Source organism: Struthio camelus, chromosome 1 (genome assembly GCF_040807025.1).
Source record: "Struthio camelus isolate bStrCam1 chromosome 1, bStrCam1.hap1, whole genome shotgun sequence".
In the NCBI taxonomy this organism is placed as follows: domain Eukaryota; kingdom Metazoa; phylum Chordata; class Aves; order Struthioniformes; family Struthionidae; genus Struthio; species Struthio camelus.
Window position 1 is genome coordinate 81,293,368 of NC_090942.1, and position 26,058 is coordinate 81,319,425.

The window sequence follows — 26,058 nt, forward strand, 5'->3', positions numbered from 1 at the left end:
TATTACAGCCAGTTTATGCACCTGGGAACTAGACTGCTACTTTGTGAAGCAGTACAGTTGCTAGACACTGTAAAATGTTAATGCAGAAAAAAAAAAAGCGCCACTTCCCTTCAAGGGAGCAGAAGGGGCAGGGGAGGTGGGAATAGGTGAGAGGCTGAAACTGTTTCAGGTGCTAGTCCTGGCTGGGCAGCAGGTTGTACTGCAGAGAAGTAACATACTCCACAGCCAGAAGCAAACAGGCTCCTTTCCTCAGCTGTTCTATATAAACAGGTACCACGTCTGATTTTATTTCATCATAACATACAGGTAATGCTCAGGACACAACAAGATGAGAAACTCACATCTCTCTGAACCATTTAACCAGCCTGCCATACACCAAAGAACATTATATTCATATTGAACATGTACACTTTTCTCCTCCTCCCATCTTCCACTTTGCTTTCCAAACATCTAGAAACCATTTCCAGCATTGTTCAGGTACAGGACACTAGTTCAGAAATGAAACGGGGTACCACCCTGCACAGGATCTGGGCTTTAGGCTTCCTCCTGTACGGCCCTGTCCCCTGGCATACCGAGCCTCCAGCTTCGATTCAGTCAATGACTGCAGCATGTTGGAAATCACGAGGAGCCCAAACACCAGAATTCAGTTCCCCAGAAAGAGATTAAACAAACAAAACCCAAACATGTGTGTGTGTGTACGTGTGTGTGTGTGTGTGTACACACACAGAGAGAGAGAGAATACAAGAGAGAGAAGGAGGAAGGACACACACATGAATGAGCACAAAACCCAGGAAGATTCTGTTTTTGCCTGCAGGGATTTATGTGTTTTTCCCCCATTAACCAATTTAAATCAAAGAAAGACATGGGCTTTAACTGAAATCTGGCTGAGAGGAGCACGGCTAAATAGTTTACATGTGTGTGTATATATATATATATATATACACACACACACACACACACACACAGAGTGTGTATATATGCTGAAAATAGTTGTAATGTAATCACTTTCACTTGATATGTAAACATAGACAAGTGGCTGTATGTTTAATGAATAGCCAAGACCTGACATGCTTTACAGCGTGGTGTCAACCTATCTCTTGTCCAGACTACCCTTTCTTCCGGCATTTCATACACACCTCACGAACACAGCCTCCGGGTTCAATTACTCCTGTTGCTGCCTCTCTGTGTGCCTCTTGCACTTTTTAGGATCAAGTTAATCAATGCTGTAGCTTTCAGTGCTATCTTAAGCAGTCCATCATAGGAAATTAAGTCACATCCTAGCCACAAAACAAGACGACAAAAATTCTCTCCACTTTTCAATATAGTAAAACCTGAGATTTGAGTCACAAACTAGCTAAATTTAGAGTAAAAAAAGAAAAAAAGAAAAAGAAAAAAAGAAGAAAAAAAGCTGCTGACTGGAATTAGGGCTTCAGTGCCCTCCACTGACAAATTTTTTTTCTAAAAGCTGTTGGCCCGGGGCAAATATGTTACATTTGATTTATAATTTTCAGCTGCCTGCACTGAAATTGGACAAAATGCTGGGGCCTATACCCCCCCCCGTTTGCACATTGGGAAGGGTCCTGGGGCAGAGCTCAAGAGCACACGACCACTTGTGCCTCTGGTACCGTTACTTGCTTACTGTAAGCCTCTTACAGTAATACACGGCAATTTGAGAAGCGGCAGCCAACGTACCGCAAGAATCACAAGCTGGAGGGGAAGCAGCTGGTTCAAGGTGGAAGACAACACAGCGTAAAGGTTGTGCCTAATCTCCCGTGAAACACCCCTGCAGGCAGCAGGGAATGACACCTCCGTGAGCTGGCAGATGCTCCGGGTTGGTGCAGATTGGACAGGCGCGTGGGCCAGCAGCAGCGCAGCTCCCGCAGCCAAACCATGCATCGACGCCCGGGGACACCGAGACCCCAGCCAGGGACAGAGGACAACAGCCTGAATGAAGTCCCTTTGGAGCTGCACGTGCTGGAGAGTGAGCAGGCTTGCTGTTAAAGCTGTCTCCTCGCAACCTGTGTTTCTCTCACATATTATGAGCAGGGGCTCTGCAGTCCCCCTTCTCTTTAGTTATCCAACAAAAACAGACCTCCTCAGATGAAGTCCGCAAACCTGATAGGGAGCATCTGTCTCAGAGTCCCCACAGTTTGGGCGAGGATACTGGAAAAAAAACAAGTCATCTCCACCTCAGTCTTTTAGGACATGCAACTGAAACTGTGTATGAGGAGCAGTTCCTTAATGCAACTGCTCATCCCACCAAACCCTACTATTCATTTTTAGAAGAAGAAGGAAAAAAAAAAAAGCCTTCAAAACTCATCTACTGAGTTGTCCAAAAAAAGGATTCTGCAGTATTTTGACCAGCCACTTCTCTCTTGCACATAGCCCTAAGTATTAACCACTCCATTACAGCTCAGAAGCCAAAATAGCTATCCCGCTCCCAGAAGCCAGTTTAATAACCCCATATCAAAAATATAAATCCTGCTTACTTTATGTTTAAAAAGACTGGGGGAAATAGTCGTAAGTCTGGTTCATTTGTCTTCTTTAAAAAATGGCTGCTAAGCCAACTGAAACACTTGTGCGTAGACAGCTTTAAAAAAAAAAAAAGTCAGATGTGGCTAGTTGTTACTTGTTCACATTGCTTATGAACTGACTACCAGCAACTGGCAGCCATAAAGCCCTAAGTTTATTTTTTATATTTTTGAGGTACTGGTTTTTCTCTGAAGCAGCTCTCTAGCAAATCATCTAAAGCCTATCCATTAGAACAATAGTTACACCAATATTTACATTTGTCTGAACTCTGTTTTCAGACCAGCCTTGCTGTAACCAGTCCCTACTTCCTTTGGACTCACTCCCAGTCTCCCTTCTTACAGAAAAAAGGTCTCCCTCCAGAGGATGGCTCAGTGTCAGGGCTAAGGTGCACCGGTGAAGACATAGGGCAGGGGGAGGGGAGAATCAGACTAGTTTTGATCAGTAGGAGCATGTCTCAGTGGAACCAGAGAAATGGTCTGGTACCAAGACAGCTCCCCATTGGAAACATTGAAAGGATGTGCAATCCATTGCATATAATGGCTTCTTCTGCCAGGCAAAACGTTTGAAATGCTCTGCCCTTCTCCAGGAAAGGAGAGGAGAAAAACCCAACAGTACATTTGGTCTCCTCATGCAGATGCTCACTTGTCCTTTCTTTGCTGTATTAATCTAGTCACTCCGTTCACACTGAAACCCCACATCTCCCCCCCCTCCGCCCATACACACACTTCTGTATAAAGTTTGCTCTTTTCAGATTTACAGGGAACTTTTAAACACTGGGGGAGTGGCCTGGAGGGGGAAGCAACTCTGGTACAGTCACCCAGGTCTGCTGCTTCAAGACACTTCAATGATTTCCATGCTGCCTGAAAAGCTTGACTGACTGCCTACTTTCCCCAGTTCTTCTCTGGATCTGTTGTCTGACAAGATGCTCTCCCCAAACTCCATCTGGCAGCTTCTGCGCTTAAACTGCTTTTCAAAAGAGCTTTCCTCATGCCAGCTCCGCCTGGAGTCACCTCGATCACCCTGCTTTGGCCTCCTGCGCACAGCACAGGCTTGGTCACAGCCCGTGGGCAGCTGACTGCAGCTGTAGGCAGAGTAAGCCGCGCTGTTCCCATAGATGGCAGAGGCAGAGTAGAAGTGTGAGGACTCGGCTGCAAAATACCAGCTGTTGGTAAGGGACGTGGCAGATGTTTGAGGAGCCAAGATGTCCGAGTGCCAGCCTTTGAGGCCCAGCCCAGCTGCAGACTTTGCCAAATGTTGCTGACTAGTGGAGAGACCAAACAGGAAGTTTGTTCGGTAGTTGTCTTCCATGCTCCCGCTGCGGTGGAGGGGGTACAAGAGCGACCGCTGCGTGGCGGTGCTACCGCTGGCTCTCCCCAGGTGTTGCCGCTTGCTCTGGCTATCCAGCTGCCAGGGGCTCTGGGGCTTCTTGGGAGGGTTTGCTTCCTCCTTATCAGGGCTGGTTTCTGGGGTCTGCTCCGAGACCTCCTGAACAGGGGAGAACTGACACAACTTGCTGCCACCATCTAAAGCGGTCGCATGTTTGTAGTACTCCAGAGTGTCTTCAGAGGAGGCAAAGCCCTGAACAGATGCAGTCAGGCAGTTGCTACTTGCTGAGTAGGACACAGATTTGATATCCAAAGAAAAGGAGCGCTTCAGCCGGTTGCTGTCTTCTACCTTATCTAGAGACACGTGGAGTCCATTTATGCCCTGTACCAGCGGGCTATCTTCCAAAGACGGCAAGCGTGTGCCTGGCACACTTCCGGAGTCCATTGGCTTCTGCTCCACAATCTCGGAGGTAGAGGTAATGCAGAGCTGACTGGTGGAGAGGCTGCTCTGCCCACCTTCTGGGACCAGCACGTGCTCACTGCTTTTTTCCAAATGCAGAAGTTTGAGCTTACTAATATGTCCAGGCTGACCGCTCTGGTTCTTAATCTTTTTCTCAAAGTCCAAAAGCTGGCCCAGAAAGTTGAAATTGGGAGAAATGGTTGGCCTTTTTTCTTTCACAAACCTAGGAAGAGCGGAAATAACAAAAATTATTTTAAGAACTTGCTGCTCAGATCTGAGATAAGATTCACGATAAGCGTTCTAGGCTTAACGGCCTGATTTTAACTTGTCAAGATATTTGAATTCAGATTCAGTCAAGCACAGATGACTTACAGATGGGGAAAAAAAGGCAGCTTTTAAGCAGGATGATGCTGGGTGCTCTTAATTCTCTATACAGTTTATTAAAGGTGGCTAAAACAAGGGAAAAGATAGAGCTCTTTCTACTCCTTTGATGTCTACAATGAGGTTCAAGGGAATCATTTTCCTTGTTTTACTTTATCAGTGCATCTCTGCTACCTTAGTTTGACCAGATTTAGGAGCGCCTCAAGCTCCTTATGAATAGTATCAGAGCTCTAGGGCCTAAACCCTCCAGTACTACAGAGAACAGGATACCTTCTCTGCCATGCAAAAGGGAGAAAAAAAATCTATGTTCCTTTTGCCCTTCTCTTTCATGCTGTTACTGTTAAAGTTGGTACTTCCTGTCCTGTTAGGCAGATGGCTCTGGTATATGCTGACCTCGCACAGCAAACGCCAATGTCTATTATATATACCAGCACGCTCAGTGATAACGATTATCTAAAAACAAACAAACAAACAACAACCACCCCACACAGAGAGGAGTAAGGCAGCATTAAAAAATAAGTTCTCTCCAGCACTGTATGGTATAAGCAGTAAAAGGCTACAATATTACCAAACTAGTAAAAAAAAAAAAAAAAAAGTCTACATATTTCTCAGTCACATAAGAAGCAGCCTGATACACATTCATCTGTCAATCGAAGCACGCGCTTGCATACTCTGTTGAATAGAGATGAAACGCAATGCATGCTTGAAGTGTTTTTCTGAACCTAGACTGTAAATGTATGAGAGAATTAAGTATTGGAAGCCATGTCACATAGTTTGAAGTTAAATACAAGAGACATCTTTTCTACCTGTCTGGTTTGCAACCCAGCTAAATAAGCACGCAAGCTGTAAAAAAAGAAAGCTGCCCATGTCACTTCAAAATTCAAACCCCTCCTTTCTTTTTTATTCCTGGAATTATTAAGGTACCAAGTGACAAGTGAGTATTAACAAAGGAAAAGATCTCGAAAAGCTAAATCTAATACAAACACACACATAATGGATCACTTGTAGAACTGAATATTTTTAAAAGCAGAAAATCCCTCTGGGGATGTGTGCAAAAGCTAAGTGTGCAGTCACTAAAAACAGCATGAGAAAAATTCCTATGTGTAACTGTGCATATAGCATAAATAACACAAATGCAAGCAAGCACATGAAAGAATCGAACAAAAATTTTTTTTGTTTGTTTTCAAACATTTTCAAGGACCCTTAGTTTTTTGAACACAGCACTAGCTACTCTTTTCTGCTAATTCCCTGAATAGTAAAAATAGTCAAGCTGATGATATGAACATGGCACAGAATGATATTAGAAACTTCCCAGTATACAAATGAAGGCACACGACTGGCAAACGGAGAAAAATATTAAGCTGCACGAAAGATTCTTTAGCTCAGTCTCTTAACATTGAATCTGGGGGCCTTCATTCCAGCGTAAGCAATTCAGTCACAAGAACTGATGCAATCTTTGTTCATTCTTCTCCTGTCAAAGCTAGTTGTACTTGTTACAACAGTTGTTCTATAAAGCAAGATCCTTCTGGTTGCACTGCTATATCTGACCTGTGTTCTGGTAGCCTCTCCAAAACCCTATTCCTTCAACCTTTTCTTCTTCCTGCCGCCAAACGTGGGACATTCCCAAATTAAAACTCACGACAACAACAAAAAAGTTCCAAGAAAGACTCTAGATCCCCCGACAAGTTTTAAGGCTTTGCACAGTCTTTTTTTAGTCTAAGACATGCAGCCTTTTTCTAATTGGAGAATGTGTGTAACATTTAATTTTCACGTTTGTCTCCCTTGTGTGGTCATCTATACAAAAGAAACAGAAGATAAAGGAACGTATTTCCTCAGGCCTTTCAGTTCAAGTAATGTTTAGCATCGCCTTTCTACTTTTCTAACAAATACAGTGTCAGGCAAACATTTTATCTAATGCCTTTCATTAGCTCAGAAAAAATATTTTTTCAGGCTCTGCCAACAGAAGATCCCAAACCAATGAGCGAAGTTTAACGCAGACTGCTCTCACCATAAACTGTATCAAAGAAAATATAGCAGAATATAATCTGAATTTCACAAGAGTTGTTTGGTACCTACAATGCAAAGAAAAGAGCCTAAAGAAGAGATTAATACTTCTCACTCAATGCAGGTCTGATTAAGAAAGAAACTAGAATTTAATGCAAGGATGTAATAGAAAAATTAGAAGCAGCACTTCTTGTATATCAATGACAACGGCTTTTAAACCAATGAGATGTTTACTTAAATGTGGGTCTTTCAGAAGCACTCATTACTTTATAGCTCTAGCCCCCAGACAACTGCAGCCTGAAATCAGATGGTCTGTTTAGTGGATCAAGCTAATCCACTGCACATTATTCATCCATATCCACTAATTCATCTATATTGTCTACATAGTCATTTCTTGTATCATTCTGAGTTTTCATCTATGCCTCTCCTTTAAGCCTGTGTCACCATATCTGTTGAAATTACTGCACAAAACTGTGAGCTAGTACTAGTAATATACTGTAGAAGATGTCTAAAGGCAATGAGAGACGTTTGCAGTTCAGGTATTTCTTACACACACTTTTTCTCCCCATATGTAATTATATTCATTCATCAACTTTAAAAAAAATGCCCCATAAAATAGAATATCAAATGCCCTTTGTCCTGTCCTAATGCGTATTTTAGGGATAGTAGTAGCAGGCAGCACAGTTTTGGAAGGTATTCCTATCCATCTGCTCCAGTGCAACTGCTGAATTTGCTTTTGAACTACACATATTGTAGAGATACATCAGCCACACACTGTTTAGCCTATAAATCCCAGTAAGAAGAAAGCCAACATTTACAATACAATATGGGAAACTAAAAACAGTTTATCAAGTGAAATACAGAAGTCATGGTAAATTGCAGTCAAGTTACCTGGAACATACCAAAGCATTTACAATCCAACTACAGAAGCAGTGTGATTTGAAAGGTTAAAAAGTTTTTTGTTTTTTTTTTTGGCATAAAAATCCCTGATGCCATAAACAGCTGATACTTCCAAATACTTTTTCTAAGACTTTTTGGTCGAATTTACAGTCAAAGAAGCTTTTTTAATTCCTAGACAACATTTCACCTGAAGGCGTAATGCTCTGAGAGCATTACCAAATACCAACTTGAAGTCAATAGATCCTGCCTAGCATTTGTTGTAACCATGATTACAAATTTCCTCAGTTCTCTTCCTTCACCCTCCTCCATTCCTCTCTCTCTTGGGCTTGCAAGATATTCTTGTGTGCTATAGATAGATACATAGATATAAACATACACACATTTGTATGTATATGTGTGTATATATGCATTACAGACACACATACACACACTTGTATGTATATGTGTATATATTTGTATGTATTTTTAAAGCAATTACTGTAGTTAAATTCCATATACTTGCCTACTCAGAGCAAAGACCGGTGCATTCTCCCCGTGGAGAATTAGTATTAGGTGCGTGATGTCTGTATAAAACCACTAATTTGTTTATGGAGGAAGCCTATGTTTACAGCAAGACTACCTGGAAGCCAATGGACTACAGGATAAAAATAACGCGTCTGCTTCCCTTGGTCATATAATTGTTCATCATTCACCTTAAAAGCAAGCTGACAGGCAGAAGAATTAATGTCTTGGGAGAATGGAAATTTTGTCCTTACCTGTAAGCTTCATCTAAGGACATATCCATTCTCTTCATGATATATGCAATAGCAATTGTGGCAGAGCGAGATATTCCAGCCAAACAGTGCACTAACACACGTCCATTGGATGCTTTTGCTTTTTCTGCATAGCAAAGAAGTTGGCAAGTGTCAGTCTCAGCAGCATTATAGCATGATAAAGAATTTGCAAAGAAAATACTGTTTTTAAAGTTGTTAAAACTTCCACATTAACTGCTAATTACAGATCTCATGGAAGCTTTAAACAAAATACACTTATTTTCTCTTTCACTGCACTTAATAAAGAAGCATGTGACTACCCATAGGAAACATTGCAGTTGCAGCATACTGCACCTACTTTGACATGCATGTAAGCAACCATATACAGAAGTCTGGGAAAGGTGATTGCTCCATCAGGAATACTTGCTTTAACTTGCAGATAAAGCAAGAAACAACTTAGCCAGTTCATCTGTTTGGTCACTCACTGCTCAAAGCTAAGGACAGAATTTGTGTATGTATAGTTTTCTAATGCAATCTATGCAGGAGTGTCAGTCAGCTCCCCAGGCTGCCAGAAAGTGCAGTTGGGGCTCTTGAAAAGTGTCTTTGTTCCATAAGTGCTGGATCACACAGCGACAGAATCCTCCTGTTATTTTGCTTCTTATAAAGTGATGCTGATCATATACTTAGACCCTTATGGTATTTTCATACCACCTAAAAAAGCATTCAGGGCTCCTCCAGCCAAAACAGAAAACAAACACATAAAAGAGAAGTTAGAAACTGTTAGAGACTCTAATTTTTCTTCTTACCTATAAAATCCACTGATTTATCCAACCAAGGCAAAATTTTCTCACAAAAGCTGTCATTCACAGGCACTCTCAGGAAATGGGACTCAGGAATAAAATCAGGCTTTGGACAAGTATTGCTAGCGTTTAGTACATAGCCAATATCATTCTGCTGCATCAGCTCCTATGGAGGAGATAAAGGTTAAGACTACAGAAGTCAAATGACACCTTAGCACAAGAAACTATGAACTAAACTAGAATTCGTATTTCCATTGCTCTAGCTGTTTTAAAGGCATTCTTTTTTTAAAAAGATAACTCCTAAGCTTTTGATTCTTCAACCAATGAGATAGCCAATGGGTCCAAATAACATATAGACTGCAGAGTGTAGAAAAAAGCTAACAAGAGAAGTAATGGTAGATTACCTTCTGGTACTATGAATCATTGTGTCCAAGAGAGAGTCCCCCCTCCCCCCTCCCCCCCCCCCGATTTAAATCCTTACCCAGCAAAGTGACAACATACCCAAGCACCTCCCATAGGTAGCTTGCTGACCTGAATAACATGTGTTTTCTGGATCTCATGCTTAAGGTTCAGGTTACCCCATCCCAGGTATGAGTGAAAAATATGAAATGAAACTGATTCTCCTGCACTGCCAATGCAACAAGAAAAAACATCTAGTGCAGGTGTACGAAGTTAGTTAAAATAAACAAAATAAGTGGTGCAGTCAGAATTCTCTCCAGCTCTTTCTTTTGAGTATATGAGTCCATGCCTGGGCCAGGGAGAAGACTCCTGTTCCCATCACACAGTCACCTCCTAAGGTATCTGGAGCTTCCTTGTTTCTAGGACAATGTGAAAAGCTCACTCAAAATATTGAGAGAAACAGCTGATGAGGGCTGAAGACCTTAAATTTGTTTCATATATTTATTTTTATATATATATTTTTTTTAATACAGAGCACTGAGTAATGACTGCAGTTTTACCAAAATTCTGCTTTCTGATTCAAGATCTAGTTGTCTAGATTTTAGTTTTCAGTCTTTAATTCTCCTGCATCTCAGATGTTGTCACGGGAACAAGCAAAGAGACTGAGCTATGCAAGTCAACTGGGCCTTTCAAATACTCAAGGCATTAAAATATTTTTCATGATTAAAGTGCTGTAAGGAAGTAGGGGAGTATTTGGGACTATCCAGGGAGGGACATGTATTGGGAACGGGGTTCTTGGCACATGAGACTAGCTATTGCTAGACACCCATGGTATCCGACTAGTGCAAAGGAAATCACCAGTCCCCAACATCCAGCCTCCCTGTCCCGGCCTACACAGCTTTTTCGGTTCTAGGATTCAAACTGTTCAACGTTAACTTCTGTAAAATAAATACTTACTTTAGATCAGTAAGCTGAAAAAACACTCCCTCCCAAACCAGCTCACCTATTGTCACCCCTTATGGTCTTAAAGGTAAGCGAAGAACAACTTAAATAGCAGGTACGTGCAGAATCATGAACAATATTAGGTATAAAAGCCGCACTAACTCCATTATTCGCTATGAGAGAGGCAACGCAGGTATGGCTAACGAATGGAGCTCCACGACGCATGTTTGTTCAGGCTATAGCATGCATTAGCTAAGAATTTACAAGAATAGAAAAGCCTTTTTTTTTTTCTGAGCATAAGTGCTGGTGGGCTGCATAGTCCAGCCATCACAGTTCCACAGTTATGTAAGATTTTTGATGTGGAACTGATTGTCCAAATGGGAATTGGAAGGTTGCAGACGCCAAGTCTGAAATCTCTGAGCCAAAAAAACACCCAAAAATGTGTTAGTGCTTGTCTTTGAGACTGAGGCTAAAGAAAGAAGTTATGATTCCTTCTCTTCTAAGGCATCAATCATTCCCTGTGCAGCACACTAATATAATAACCATAACAGTGACTTCATTGTAAAGCACCCAAGAGGAAGAAGTGAATTATGATGGAAGGAAGATCCAGAAATCCTAATACTAACAACTTTGTGAAAAGAAGGTAAATGCTCTTTTGTCAGCTTATTTACATTTTATGACTTGTTTAATCTTAAAATTAATGACACCCTAAAACATTATTTTTTTCCAGGAAATAAAATCCAGGTCTGGAAAAAAAAAAAAAAAAAGAGTAGTTAAGTAGCAAAGCAGAAAGTTTTACAGTTCAAATGCTGGTGCAAAATGTGAGAAACAAGTAGGAGAGTCACTCAGGCCCATAACGACCACACTGAGATTTTTTTGTTATGCTGTCTTTCAGAAAGGACACTGTCACTCCCATATAGGTTAGAATTTAGTTTATCTTCCTTTCACAGATCTGAAGATCACAGATCTTCTGTCAAAATAAGCACCCTCTTACAATGGTATTTTTATTGGTAACCAGCACAATATTACGTTAAGACCCCAAAAGTGCAACCAACTCTTCTGTTAGCCAAACAGAGTAAAATAAAACTGGTAATGGTGCAAAAGGTCCATATTCTGCAAATACATGCCTTCAGGTAAAGCAGCATTACTGATCACCAGATTATTAAAGAACACATGGAAAACAAAACAGGACAGAACTTTCCTGAGGCTTTTAGTATCTAAACACTGAAAAAAATATTATAAACATTTCAAGTTCAAGTACTTAAAGAAATGTATAAAGCAAAAATATAAAGCATCTCTTAAGACTTTTTTGAAGTAATCACAGTTTTGCTAGAGAAATCGAACTGAACATTCATGTTTGCATGTGTTTCATAAATTAGATGTTATCAGCAAAGGTATAAATGGCAAATAGCATTAATATTCTTGAAAGGTCATGAATACAGACCTTTCTGCAACAAGACAAATATTTTATTTCCCCTCACTGCTCATGCACTCGGAGATGAGTCGATAGAGATCCTGAAAGATTAGCTCATCTTCATAAACCATGCTGAAAATCCACATCTTTGAATAGCTGGGTTGAACTGTATTACAGATGAATACTTCTTTTCGCAGGATATTTTTGAGACGTTTAACTTTTAGATAAATCAATAGGAAAAATAAGGGAAACCCATAGAAAGCATGTGAGGGCAAAACATAAGGTCAACATACATAACTACCTTTTATAGTTTGCAGTATCTTTTATGAAAAATTCCAGTAAGTTATTAAAAAAAATCCAAACTTGAACAAAAAGCACATTCTAATCTTAACAGAAGTCATCTCCAGTAATGGACAAAGCAGCAAGGCCATTAAACCAGAGCACACAAACTTAACCACTTACCGTCTTCTTGACCGCTGTAACAGACAGAGCCCCTGCTACTTCTCACACATTTTTGTTTCTCACCCTCTTGAATATTCTGCACTTCTCAACTTTTTTATTACTATGTACTGGTACTCAAAGTAGCGAGGGACATCCTCCTTGCTTTCCCTAATACCCTCACATAGGATCAAGGCTTCCCAAGAAGCACAGTGTGCGTAAGGGAGAGCAATAGAAATAGCGAGTTGTCTGGTAGTCTCTCTGCCCTCAGAATTTTTGGCTTTCTGACCTCTAGTTATAGCTAACTCTGAGATGAATCAAGAAACTGTTTAATACCAGGAAATTGGGAGTTGCCAAAACATCAAGTGGTTTCTAAGAGGCAGAAATCTTCATATGTTTCCACAGCTTCTTTAAAGCTAATAAAGGTACCAATACTTACAATGGAAGCCATTTCAGACTTTCCATAGGCAATCAGCAAAACTGAAGGGATCACAAAGTTACTGAGACATGAAGGTCTATCTCGGGGCAGTGAACAAGTAACAGAATAGGGAATTGTCTGCTATTGGGTCACAGTAAGAAGAAAAAGGTATGAGTGACAAGTAGATCTGAAATCATAAAACGGATATTTGTCTTAAAATGGTTAAGAAACCAATTAGAGTCCTTTACTAATCTACAGCAGAATTTCCAAAGTTTGACTGTAGAGGATAACACCAGGAGATAAGAATTGATTAAATTTTCTGTGGATTGTATTCTATTGGTTTTGTGGTTCTCCAAAGGAAAATAGGGGAGACAGTAATCCTTCACTGTAACTCCTCAGAATACATGAGGAAGTACAGAACCTGAGACTCCTACATTAATTCTGAATTATCTGCATCTGCAGGGCTTCCTGCTCTGTGACAGAAACATGCTGAAATGATATCAAGATTATAAACTAGTAGGCCAGAGAGACATCACCAGTTAGAAACTCTTCCTGTAGACACTCAGGGCTTACCCAGTAGCAGTTGTGGTTATAGACTCCTCCAGCTCTATAATGAAATTCCTCACCACAGCTACCACTTGGATTCTCCTCCTTACTGTGCTTGTGCATAACATCCATTCATAGGCATCAATTTACTGCAAGTAAGGTGAATAGCCTCTTTCATCCCTTTGGGACTATTCACTATTTAGGAGCCACAACAGATAGACAGCACCAGTGTGGAGCTCCAGCCGCATCCCAAATGAAGTGATATTGCCCTGGCTCTGGAAGAGAGTAAGGGATCCCCCTGCCTCTTGTGACTGAGGATAGCACTTACCATTCACATATTAAAACAAACAGCATAAAAGCATCTTTCTGATATTCTACCATTTACCACAAGGATTTTTTACTTATTTCCTGGGTTTTTTTCTCTTGGAACCATAAAGTGCTTTTGTGGTAAGAATAAGCCATTCTGATATCCATTATAAATGAATCAAGCCTAAGTTTCTGACTTGTTCACTGGCAACAAAGATGCAGAAGATTTTAAAGGATGTAATAAATAAATACAAGGACTACTGACTATCCTCCATATTAACACCATCTAGCAGATTGCTTGTGTATCAAAGATGCTGTTAAAACAATAGTGAGAAATCCAGAAATAGCTTATTAAGGACCAGGCTGGAATGGAATGAAAAAGTAGAAGAAACGTATGAAAAAATATTATGCTAAAGAATATGAATTTGATGCAACTGCAGGTCTGTTAACACAGGAACTTATCTTAAGCTTTATATGTGGATTAAAAACACACACACTTCTTTCACAATTAAGGCAACATTTTAGGGAGAAGAATTCTGTGCCCCCTCACACCCTGCCGCAATCTATATATTTAAATACCAGCATATGAAAGCTGTTGGAAACTCAACTAATAAATGCCACTCCCAAATAATAATAGGAGGCAAGAGGGCACATGCAGTAGAAGTGACAAAAAAAAAAAAATCCTTTGAGAAGTGACCCAAGATGCAGATTCTAAGCAATATAAGACTTGGTGTCCTCATGGAAGTAAACACCTGTGGAAGCACATAAGAATACAGCAATTTGACATGGACTCTTAGATATCTGAGAGTCCAGCATCCTGCAAGTGCTACACTTGAAGGCTTTGCTCGCTATTTTATGTATACCACAAATGTCCAGGGCTAGTCTTTAGGAACAGAAATTATTAAATGCACACGTATTCAGAAACGGCAAATGTTTTGAGTACAGTGCTACCAAAAAGGCTCATTTTAAAGGACCCAACTGATTGCCCATATCTGAACATTTTATTAGCTAAACAAATATTTGTTGCAGTAGTCCTCCATCACAGAATAGATGGTATTTAGGGACAACCTTTCTTTCTCCCACAGTAACCTAATAGTTACATAGTTGTGTTAACTTCTAACACTTGCCAAAACAAACCAGTTGGAAGTATATTCAAGTAAACCTGACCTGCTGTAATGGCAGATTTAATAGTCTGTCTTGATTTGTAGGTTACTGAGGAAGGTGTCATATCATCTTCTCCAAGACCAAGGTGAGAGGAGACCAAGTTTCAGATTACATGACAGGTAGATTAATTATACGGACTGTATATCATTAGTTCTCACATAGCTGACTGAGCATAAACCATGAAAAGCTGTCATCCAGAATCTATTTCAGATGTTTTACAGCTGTAATGACGCAATATGATAGATGCCCTGAGATAAAGACACATAGAGATTATGTGCTCATCCATGTAAACAACATAATGTCCAGAACACTCACCTTGTTAAGGACATCTCGCTGACACCCAAGATAGAGATGAGGCAGAATTCGGGTTGGCCCAATGTTGGAGACAGGTAGGCAGGGCTGAGAAATGCAAGTAGGGACGAGTGTGGATTTTCCTTCACAGAGACCAGGGAAAGAACTGGAGAATTCAGCAAAACCACCTGTGAAACACACGGTCTGAATTTTATTTACATGCAGTGTTGAAGGCATCAGTGCCTACACCAGTTCTCAAAAGAAAGCATTCATTGCATGGGATGGCAAGACAGACAGTTATTGAGGTGCAACAGGAAAGCCTTAACAGAGGAGCTCACACAACTGCATGTGTGCCTCTTCCAGAGGTGCCATGGCTGTGCAGAACGAACCATTCATCACACAAGTTATGGCCTGGTTTTGTATTGTCATTCTACCTGAGACATCTATTTCTCTGTCTCTCTCTGACTCTCTCCATTCCTCAATATTTTTGATGCTTATTCCCATTCATAATGATCATATGTGGAAGGGAGACTAAAAAAAAAAAGAAAAAAACCCAACAACCTATACCACCACCACCACACACCTTCTGCTCTCCCCCACAACAAGCTTTTTTAAACACCTCCTGCCTTCTATATTGGATCTGTAATTGTCCACTGTGGTTGCTACTGCATTTTAAAAAAAAAAAAAAAAAGTCATGATTACTGAATTTGTTAAAAGCAACAATATATGTGGTTATTGTGATTAATGTTTGCTTTCAAATCCCACATTATTATTTTCTATGCTGCTTAATAACTTATGTTTTTCATAAAATACAGTCCAAGAGGTTTCACATTTCAAAACCACACCAAGCTGAGGCTTCTCCATCTCAACTGGGGAAGGTGGGGCGAGGGGGGAGTACGGAGGAAGCTAGGAAGGGGAAGAGCTGAAGCCCAGCCACTGGGACTCCCCAGGCAAATTACCACAATTCTCTTTACTCCACTTACTGCTAGCTGCTTCTCCATTCACATTAATTAAAGTATTGGGCCCTATCTAAATTACGGCTCCATGACATTTGCATTATTATTTCCCAACACTGCATTAACCTAGTCAGAAAAACTTGGGTAGAATGACTGATAACATATTTAAATTCACCCGGAATTGACTCCGCATCATACCTAAAATCCCAGCGGCCATCATAAATATACTCTTAGGCTGTTTCACCATCAGCCTGGCACTGCTGATTTGAAACATGAAGGAAATAAAAAGTGAGGTTGAGACTGCTCTAGAAATGAATACATAAAACCACATCTCAAGCTCTGTTTCCTTCTCCTGGGTGGCTATGTCCCTGCTTCCCTCCCATCACAAAAACTGTGTAATAAATCAGTGGTCCAACAGACCTTACCTACAGGTAAAAAAAGAAAAAAAAAATCAAAGACATCCCTGGCAACCAACTTACACTTAGGCTAAACAAGTTCTAACAAAAGCTAGCTAGGTTTTTTACAAACCTAGTTAAAACCCAAGTTCAGTTCATTCTCATACTTCCTAATCTTTGCAAACTACTCTAAAGAAGAACTATAGCCAGTTGCTTCACTCAGTATGTTATGGTGGGGGGGGTTGTTGTTTTGTTTTGTTTTTGACTATTTGCACATGTTATAGCCAATCAGTAAGGTTCAAAGGTGCAAATGGAAGTCAAAGTCCCTGTTTTTTTCCCTCACTTAAAATTCCATTCCTCTGTGTGCTTTTAAAGTGAAGGAAGAGTAATTATAACTTGTTCAGAACAAGATACCTTTTTATCATCAAGGAAGTCAAGTATTAATCTATTAAATCTGCCAAATACTATGTTTACTGTTATTAGACTTTGAAGACATGAATTAAAATTATTCAGCAATAACATAATGTACTGTTTTGTCAAGGCTTGCACTGCCATTGCCTGAATTATGGCTATTCCTCAGGTTTGAAATTCTGCATCTTTGGTAAATTCAGGGGAAAAAAAGAAATCCTTTTACCTCTTTTAGATATTTTGCTTCCTTCTCAAAAAAAAAAAAAAAAGCCAGCGTGTTTATTAACAGCCCACTTTATCTGATACACAAAAAAGCCAGTGAGCAGTTTTCAGAACAAAAGCATCAGGAACAGCAATTCCTGTTAGTCTCCTTTTTGAAAAAGTCACTTCTCTATTTCATTAGCTAAGTGATTTTAGACCAGTGATAATACTCATCTTTTGAATCATCACAAGACAAAAATAGTTTTAGTTTACTGTAAGAGGTTTTCTATTTTAAATCTGGCTTAATGTCGTAACTATATAGATTCCTTTTTACTCTACAATCTGCTAGGAAAGAAGAAAGAAAACGTTATGGTGCAATTCTTTGGGGAATCTGTGTTCGGTTTATGAATTCTGGGTAGTTGTACTATGGCATGCTTTGAGTCTTTTAAACTCTATACAAGTAAACCACCAGGAACAGATCTGGTGCAAGCAGCAGGCATGGCTGAGTGGGTAAAATCTACCCACGTCACATGAAGAGAGAGTTGAAAAATGGAAAGCCTGTTTAAAAAACACCCACAAAACACACACCAAACACCCCCACACTGCAAACCACTTATACTTTTAGAAAACTTCTTAGAACGGAAGAGGCTTAGGAAGGATAGAAACAGACAGGGAGGCATTTATAGCAGAGGGGTAAGAGTCAAAAAGGAGGAGGAGCAAAATATGTACAGAAATTCTTATTTTTGTCTTGCTCAGTATGTTCCTGTGCTGCCTAAACAAAAAATGCAGTTTGGTTTCAGAAGCGTGGTAAGGTCTGTGCGCTGGCGGGAGTGCACAGCAAACACCTTGGTACACAGGCGGTCACCTAGAATATCCCCAGGACCTCATGAAAAGCACCGCCTAGAGAGTCCAAAGGACAATCAATACTGCTTTTAAGGAGCTGAACTGCAAGCCGTTTTCCTGTGCCACATAATGGAGAGCTCACACCCATGTAGTTTCAGAAAGCAAAGGAAAGAGGCAGTTCTGGACCCAGTTAGATAAACAAAAGCCCAAGAGCACAGGCCCAGCGCAAGCCCAAACACAGCAACCTGAGTCTGGTTTCAAAAGCAACTAAATGAACACAACTCCTCACTACCTTCCTGTGTTTCTCCTTCTACTCCAGTTCCTGGCTGCGTCATCTATGAACGTTAATTCTGTGAGCTGATATTACATACGCTAATCTGATTTAAAAGGGGAAAAAAAAAAATCCTTCCTTCTCTCCATCACTAGTAAATGAATTTATTTTTGCCAAAGTGGTTTCTGCCTGGTTAGTGAGTTAAACGGACTCAGGGAAGTTTCTCAATCCAATCCAAGGCAACCAGGAGGAATTCACAGCTGGGAAACAGGGGTAAAGAAATATGAGTGTGTTTTGGGGGGCTGTGGAAAGGGTGTCAATGCTAAGCTAAATCACTGCTTACCACAGAGCCTGAGTCCTAAAAGGAAAGAAATACACCAGCGATGCAGTACAGGTTTGGCTCTGACACCTTCAAGCGTTCCTATAAGCTGCATTTCCTTCTCCTTGGTTTACAGTATCTGTTCAGGAGCACAGAGGCTGCTGTTCACTGTACTAATCACATGACAGAGTTTTCAAATCAATTCTCCCAAGCACTTTCTCAGGTCTCCAAGGTACAGCATAATGTTGTTACAGGAAGCAATCACTACATGCCAGGTCCAGGACTCTTAGATAGATTTAATGTAAGATACGGCACCAGAGTCCAGAAGTTCCTTGAGAGGTTGGGGGAAGTAGTAAGAGAGAGCCCAATATCACTGTTTGGTTTCAGTTGCTTATTCTTTATTTCTTGGGAAGCTTTTCTGTTTTCTGAAGCCTTTGACACAAGTGAGTGACTCAAGCTCCTTACAGGAGAGCAGCACAAGCAAAGATCTTACTTATGCACTTTCACTGTAAAAGACTACGCAGGCAAAGTTTAGGGGGAGGGGAAAGAATTTTCCTCACTACCTACAGATTGGTCTCACTTCTCCATGAATGCTGCAGCAAAAAGTTCAGCAAAAAGCTAATAGGCTGAAAACTGAGATTTGGGGAGGTGGAACACATATCCCATCATCCTAAGTGCAAGGAGTATTCTTATTTTCTAGGGCTTTGTCAAGGCAAGCTTTAAGTGATTCAAGCTTAGATGCTTCAACACTTCCTTTGGGATGTTCAGCCTTACAAAGTTATCTCTCTTTTATTTATATAAACAATATATCAATAAATGATGGCACTTGAAGATGTGTAGAAAAAAATGATATACTTATTTCATGCATTTTTGTTACAGGTTCTGATCCCCAGCAGTCACAAAAACATATGGTCTATTCGAGGAACCTCTTAGGAGAAAGGTTCTTTAACTACTCAAGACTACCTGTACTCTCCTGCTGTAAGGAAGCAGACAGTGCTCAAAACCAGACTAAGTATTTGGAAAAGGAATTTGGTGTATAGATGGGAACACAGCACAGAAAACTGACTGTTAGAACAGGGGACTGGTTTAGATTCAGATTTCATAATCCGGAGATCACCTTTGTGCTAAAACAAATTTCATCTTTAAATCTCCTTAACTACCTCAGCTGGAGTATGGCTGTTTTAGTAAGAGAAAATGTGCTTTTCTTCTGGAGCGAGTTCATAAACACCACCCTTTCTCTACTACTCCTCCAGCCTCTGCAAATGGTAAATCAATCAACAAGAGCATGTTAAAACTGTGGCACACACATCTACAGGTCATTAACAGAGCTAGGGGTTTATTAAAGCCTCACTGAAGTCTTTGATAAGCTTCAAACTGGGCCCAGGACCTAATCTTCTAGGCAAAAATCTAGTAAGCCTCCCTCACCTTGCAGCCAAGGGTGTCTCAACCAGAGGGGTATCCCCTCCCTGCTCAAAATATCTGGCAGGCTATTCTTTGTAGCCTTAGCAATCAGCACAACTGCCAAACGTGCTATAGACTAGAAATAGATGGCTGACAAAGAACTCTGAAATAGCCTCTCCTGAATAGCTTATGGAATCATATAGGTTGTCCCTATTCTTCATTGCGAAGCTAGACTGAAATAGCCGCCTTGACGTTCAACAGGACGAGAGTCAATGACAGAGGAAAGAGGAAACTGAAAAACATTGTTATCCATCTACAAAATTTTACTTGTGCTTAAGACTATTCCCCTTGCCCCAAAGGAGGTTTTCACCCTTTACTTTTTCAGTTAACCCACCTAATACCAATGAATTAAATGGAAGACTCTTCCATCCTACTACTGCAATAATTCCATTATGTCTAAAAAACCCTGATGATCAAGCAGCTGCACAAGGCATACAAAGTAACTTAATCTACAACAAAATTTCTGTCTTATTGTCATGGAATATATAGACAGAGGTAGAAGCACCTCACTCTTCACTTTTAAGCATACATTTGCTCCCATCATAACCGTGCATATACAAGACACTGCATCCCTTGACTGATAGCAAGTAGCTAACACTACAAGTAAGCTTGACTTACTTGCATAATAGGTCCTACCCAAGTGTGAGGGAAAAGTCTTTGGGGATGATGACTACCATCGTTATGGGAGCAAATTAAAGTAACTGAGATGGAAGGGATTTCAGACTTTATCATGTATTTTCCAAGCTGAAAGCAGAAGATATAAAAATAGCAGTGGTAAATTAATTGAGATGTTCAGCTGGGTGTCCTGGGTGTTTCTGAAACAAAATCCACTAATTCAGCTTTGCTCTAATTTTAGATGGTCTATCAAAAGATTGCAGACACAAGCAAGAGCTGAGCTACCTTGAGGCAGTTAAGTAGCTTGTTAGAATGAACAGACCAGTAAAATGATTTTAGTTTTAACCAAGTGACATGCAGCCCTTGGTTGCAGCATGTTTAACAAACGGCAGTACCGTACCACGTTCTAGTGCTGACTTGTTCTGCTCGCTTTGTGTGGCTACGATTCACGCAGTTTCTATGAAACCATGTTAAGGAGCCAAAAGTTGTCAAGAGGTTTTGCAGCCTAAATGCTTGTGTATGGCAGAAAACCCAGCACCTCCTAGATCTTTACACTAAAGCCTGCACTTCTGGCTTACAAGCCTCCACATCCATTAACAGAAATTTGGCAAGATCCAGTATCCTACTCAATTACCCTGTTGCTATGGCTCTGCAAAGTAGTGACCACACACTTCCCTTTGATCAAAACAATACAGTTTCATAACGCAGTGTACATGTGTTATGATTATCATCATAAAGGTATGATCATTAAAGGAATCTTGATACCAGAGAAGTTTCAACTCCCTTCTCAGCCAACTCAGGAAACAAAATAGGGCCAAATACAGAAGGCATAAAAGAGTTTCAACAAACTTCTAGACTAGAAGTTATTTTTTTCTTATAGATTCACTGCCTAATTCCTGTGAAAATAAATCTCCCAACTAACTTCGTCAGCAGCAGGAAGAGAAGAGGGAGAGAAGCTGCAATAAGGTGGCAACAAAGGATAACCAGAGAAATTTTGTTGATTTGGGAACAGCTACATTTTCTTACAGGAACAGAATCCATCCAGATCTTCATGACTATTTAGTTTAACTACCATCAGAGGCAAATTCTAAATTAATAAAGAGAAATAATATTGAGAACCACAAACGTTTACATCATCTCATCTGGTTTATTTTATATGGAAACTGGCTAGGAGCATTCCATAATGCTGTCAGCTACCACACTGCAGTTGCAGGGGCAGTAGCTCTGCAAAACGCTGTAGAGGTTTTGCAAATAAAAGGCTGGTTAAGCCCTAGGTCCTTGATCTGGACACTTAATACAGAATTGCAAAGTGCAGATAACATTCTACTGGTTGTGTCCAACACTCAGTGAAACCATTCAAGACAAATGACGCTAATAGGACATAAAACTGAAGAAAAAAAAATACAGATGTTTCCTATGGTCATTCCATGTTATGCTGGTTTCTTTTTCCCCTCCCCTGTCTTTGCTCCTTATATTCCTTAAAATGGTTCAAGTCATGCCAATAGATGTAACCAATGAAAATGAAACAGGACAATGTCATAAAATATTCAACAACAGATTCTGAATTAAAAAGTAAAAGCATTTTTCTATTCTTAGAGAAATCCAAATACTTGTGAGATAGATCTAAAGTGGAGAAGAGTAAAAAAAAGTTAAGCAGAAACTCCAATTTACTAAAATACAGGTTTCACAATTCAAGTGTTGATCTGCATTCACACATATCAATGCACTGCCTTTCTTCACATGAGCACAAGTCTCATCTTCAGCTTTTGGGTCTTACAGCTGGTCCAGTGAAGTGTCATCTGTTACTGAGCAGTAGATCGCTGCAGCTACCCTGCAGGTTCTCCCACCCAACCTGCACCAGCCCAGGACCCCTTTAGTTGCCTGCTCTCCACTTCCCCAAATACCCTTCTCTTCTGCAAGGTGCTGGCTAGAGAGCAGATTGGTGTCATGTTTTCTTACTCTCTTTCAGAGATCTCCTGGAGCAGCTCACTGGCACCTACGCAACATACTATATAGCTCACTCACACACTTACACAACATACTACAGTAACAGGCTGCTGGCTGGTTTTAACTACCAGCTATTGCATTAGTCAAACAGGCCTGTTTTGGTGACTTCTCCCCTATCCACACATATTTAACAATTCAGTTTTTCTCCTTTGCATGCAAGTTTAATATAATACAGTTTCCTCATACACATATGCATCCTATGCATCAACTTCCACATATTTCTAAGACACAGACAAATCAATCACTAGACAATCCTAATATTTCTTTAAAGTTGCTTTTAAAATTACTGTTGAAATAGCCAACCCCGTAATTCCTTACCATTCTCAAATGTTTTCAGAGCTCTGCACCTTAAGTTTTCTCTTTAATCGCCTAAAGATAGCTGCTCTCTTACAAATCAGGTAAGTACATATTGACAAAGCACAGAAAAGAGCAGATACTTGACTACACTTCAGAGATAAGGCAGTTTAAGGTCGGGTGTGAAATTAATGTGCAACAGCTGATGTGCCTACAACTCTACAGTAAAAGGTACATAAGAGAACAGGAGACCTTCCTCTTAAGTGTAACTTGCTTTTTCCAGTAAAACTGTCCAAATGTGGACACAACTCCTATAAAAGGAGAGCTCCATGCATATACAAATCCTAGCAGTACTGCTTCCATTTTTAAGAATGAACTCAAATTGTATTTGCCTTGGGAGGATTTCTTTTTAAAGGCAGCCATGAAACGTAACTTGGAAGGAAAGTAAAGTTGAGAAAACACATGAGTGATGTGAAGGACTATCAGTTTCCTATGAGCTTGTCAAACTAGGCTGTGAGGAGAGCCTCACCCAATTGCCTTTCACTCCAAGAGCCTGGCAACAAAGCTGAGAAGGAGAACGAGAAGAAAATGAGAATCAGAGAGAGAAGAAAACAAGCTGATAACCCAGATAAGGCACCTTGCCACCTTCTCAAACTAATGGAGGCTGATTGTAAAGACTAGAATGGTAGCTCCAGACTTTCACACTAAGCAAGCATATTTTTAAACCAGGTAACTCCAGGGGTAGCAGAACTTGAGAATCCTGCCTGCCTACTGGGGGCTCCCTTGTGGTTGGATTCTCTGGTGGCTATTATAGCGTGAGCTCCGAACGGCTCTTTGACCGACCGCTGCTGGGGCCTACACAGTACCGCTGCTTTGCCACACCAGCAGGTCCACAACCAGCTCAACTCAACCTGGAACTATTTTTCAGGGGCAGACACTAATCTGAGGCTCTCCACTGTACCGATACTTATTTCTGTAAGACTTGCAAGAACTTCCATTATATTTTTTTTTGTTACACCTTTGGTCAAACCTTACGGAAACTGAGCAACAAGCTTAAAAATCTTTGTGGGTGACAGCAGACAGGGAGACAACCTGGCAACTCACATGGTTTCCCTAAAACTTCAAGCTAAAATAAGTATATGGAGTGTTTTATACAACATCCCAGCTGGCCCTGCAGCACTGTATGCCTCATATGGGATGCATGGAGGAATTTCTCCTCTTGCTGCTGATGCAGATATAACAGACAGTTAATACATCTGCTTTTCACAGGCCACAGGGTCTGCTGGAGAAGCTTACATACACTGGCAATGCAGAGCACACTGGACATCTCTGGCATTTCTCTTGAATGCAACTCAAGTTGGTTGCTTTTCCTTTTTCTTCCCCTTTGGATTCTAACTATTCAGAAAAGACCAAAGGGAGAAATTAGTTTTCTCTCAATTAATTCTTCTTGAAAATAGGCTAGAAGCAACTTCACTCCTCCTCCCACAAGGCCTAATTGTTTGCCAGTTCATCAGGGTTAAGTCAGCATCAAACACAATTATTTTAGAGCAGAGGGCAGGGAGCAGAAAAAGTCTAAGGCCCAAATGATGAGTCAAAAAACATGTAAGACCTGCATTTACCAGAAAAACATTGCATGAGGGAGACTTGAAGCTTGTTTGACAGAAGATTTCCCCACCTACTTTTAATCCAGAATTAGCTTCTTCATTGAGGGCACCAATTAGTCATGAATTTTATATAGCTATATACTAATAAACAGTGTATTAGTAACCCTTTTTAAACAAAAAAAAGCAACAACAAAAAACAGCAAAATTTCCAACTAGATCCACAACATAATGTTTAGATACTGTATGTCTGAGTAAACCTTACCAAACTTCTTTATTCACCAAGGGTATGCAGTGGAGTACATTAACATTTAGCTTCCCTCTACATAGCAATTTGGAACTTGTTACTGTAAGGGCTTATTAGTGCTAAGCACGTAACCTGTCTACCGTTACTGAAAACTACACAAAAAATTGAATTTAAACAGCATTACAGCAAAGACAGAAGATGTACAAAGTACTAACTTTAATGTTCACTTTGCCTCAAATCAGATCAGACGCTCTGGCTTAACTGCATTTTCACAGTCACATTCCCATTGAACGTTTTCTGCCCATATACATTAAAACATGCATCTAAAAGCTACAGTATAGATTTTCCCCCTTGTTGTAACGAAGAAGAGTTGTAAGCTTTCTGACTCAAACTTTTATGAATCTGCAATGTTTCCACTTTGTTTAAATGAGCTGCAGACCTACACAGACCGTTACAATTCATGCATTCCAGCTCAGCTAAACAGGGACGCTTGCCATTTTCCATTACACAAGTTCACGCTGCAGAGCCCAGTTCGGATCGCTGCCATCCCGGCAGACAGCACGCCTGCTCCCTTCCCGTCCCCTCTCATCACGGTCGCCGGGATTCTCTGCACAGACCGAAGGCTTCACAAAGCTCTGGTTTTATTACAGCAACGTTCAGAAAGCCTCCCTGTTACGCTAGGTGTTCTGCGAGCACAGGAGCAAAGAGGGTTCCTTGCCCTGGAGAGTTTACTGTCTTTGGTGAGACAAGGTTAATAGAGGGGCTATGCAAACAAGGAGGGGAGGGAGGAAAAAGAATAGGGTCAAGGCCTACTCCTCCCCCCCCCCCCCAAGTGGCATATACCAATAGAAGAGTCAACCTAAACACAAGCAAAGAGAACAACTTGGACACTCAGTTGCTCTTTCTGTCTCTAAAGAAAAAATATCCTCATCATAATTTCAGTCCATTAAGTTTCATAAACATCTAAAAGAATCCAAAACAAAAGCAAAGTTAATAAGTTATTCTTGGGTTTGAGAAGTATTATGAGAGCGTCACACTAGTCAAACTTTGCTTTCTCTCAAAAGACAGCAAGTGGATACACATATGAAAGTAATAAAGCGTACTCCCATTTTTCAAGTGCTTAAAACAATCATAGCACTAAACGAGTACTCAAAACCTCACTCTGAGTACAAAGGGTGGGAGGATATTTGCACAGGGCTAGCTGTAGCCAAGGGTACTGGTTTTTCTAGGTTCTCACTAAGGCTGATGGAGAGGGAGGCTTTCACAGGGGCGACTCAAAGCAAAGCTCCTTTCTTGCTCTCTTCTCCTCCCCACTGACACTGACTGCACTACATAGGCTAAAGATCACTTCAAGAATATTGCATCCAC

General features: G+C 40.5%; 1 protein-coding gene across 16 annotated transcripts in view; it reads right to left on the minus strand.

Annotated features, from left to right (window-relative positions):
• Window positions 1-337: 337 nt before the first annotated feature.
• Window positions 338-26,058, minus strand: part of DUSP16 (dual specificity phosphatase 16) — a 72,052-nt gene continuing 46,331 nt past the window's right edge. For all 16 annotated transcript variants that reach the window (XM_068953079.1, XM_068953125.1, XM_068953047.1 and 13 more), the window contains 4 exons: window positions 15,097-15,260; window positions 9,161-9,320; window positions 8,358-8,481; window positions 338-4,540 (listed from right to left, as the gene is read on the minus strand). In XM_068953079.1, the coding sequence (XP_068809180.1) occupies window positions 3,364-4,540; window positions 8,358-8,481; window positions 9,161-9,320; window positions 15,097-15,260 (1,625 nt within the window). In that variant the 3' untranslated portion in view covers window positions 338-3,363. The remainder of the gene's footprint in view (window positions 4,541-8,357; window positions 8,482-9,160; window positions 9,321-15,096; window positions 15,261-26,058) is intronic.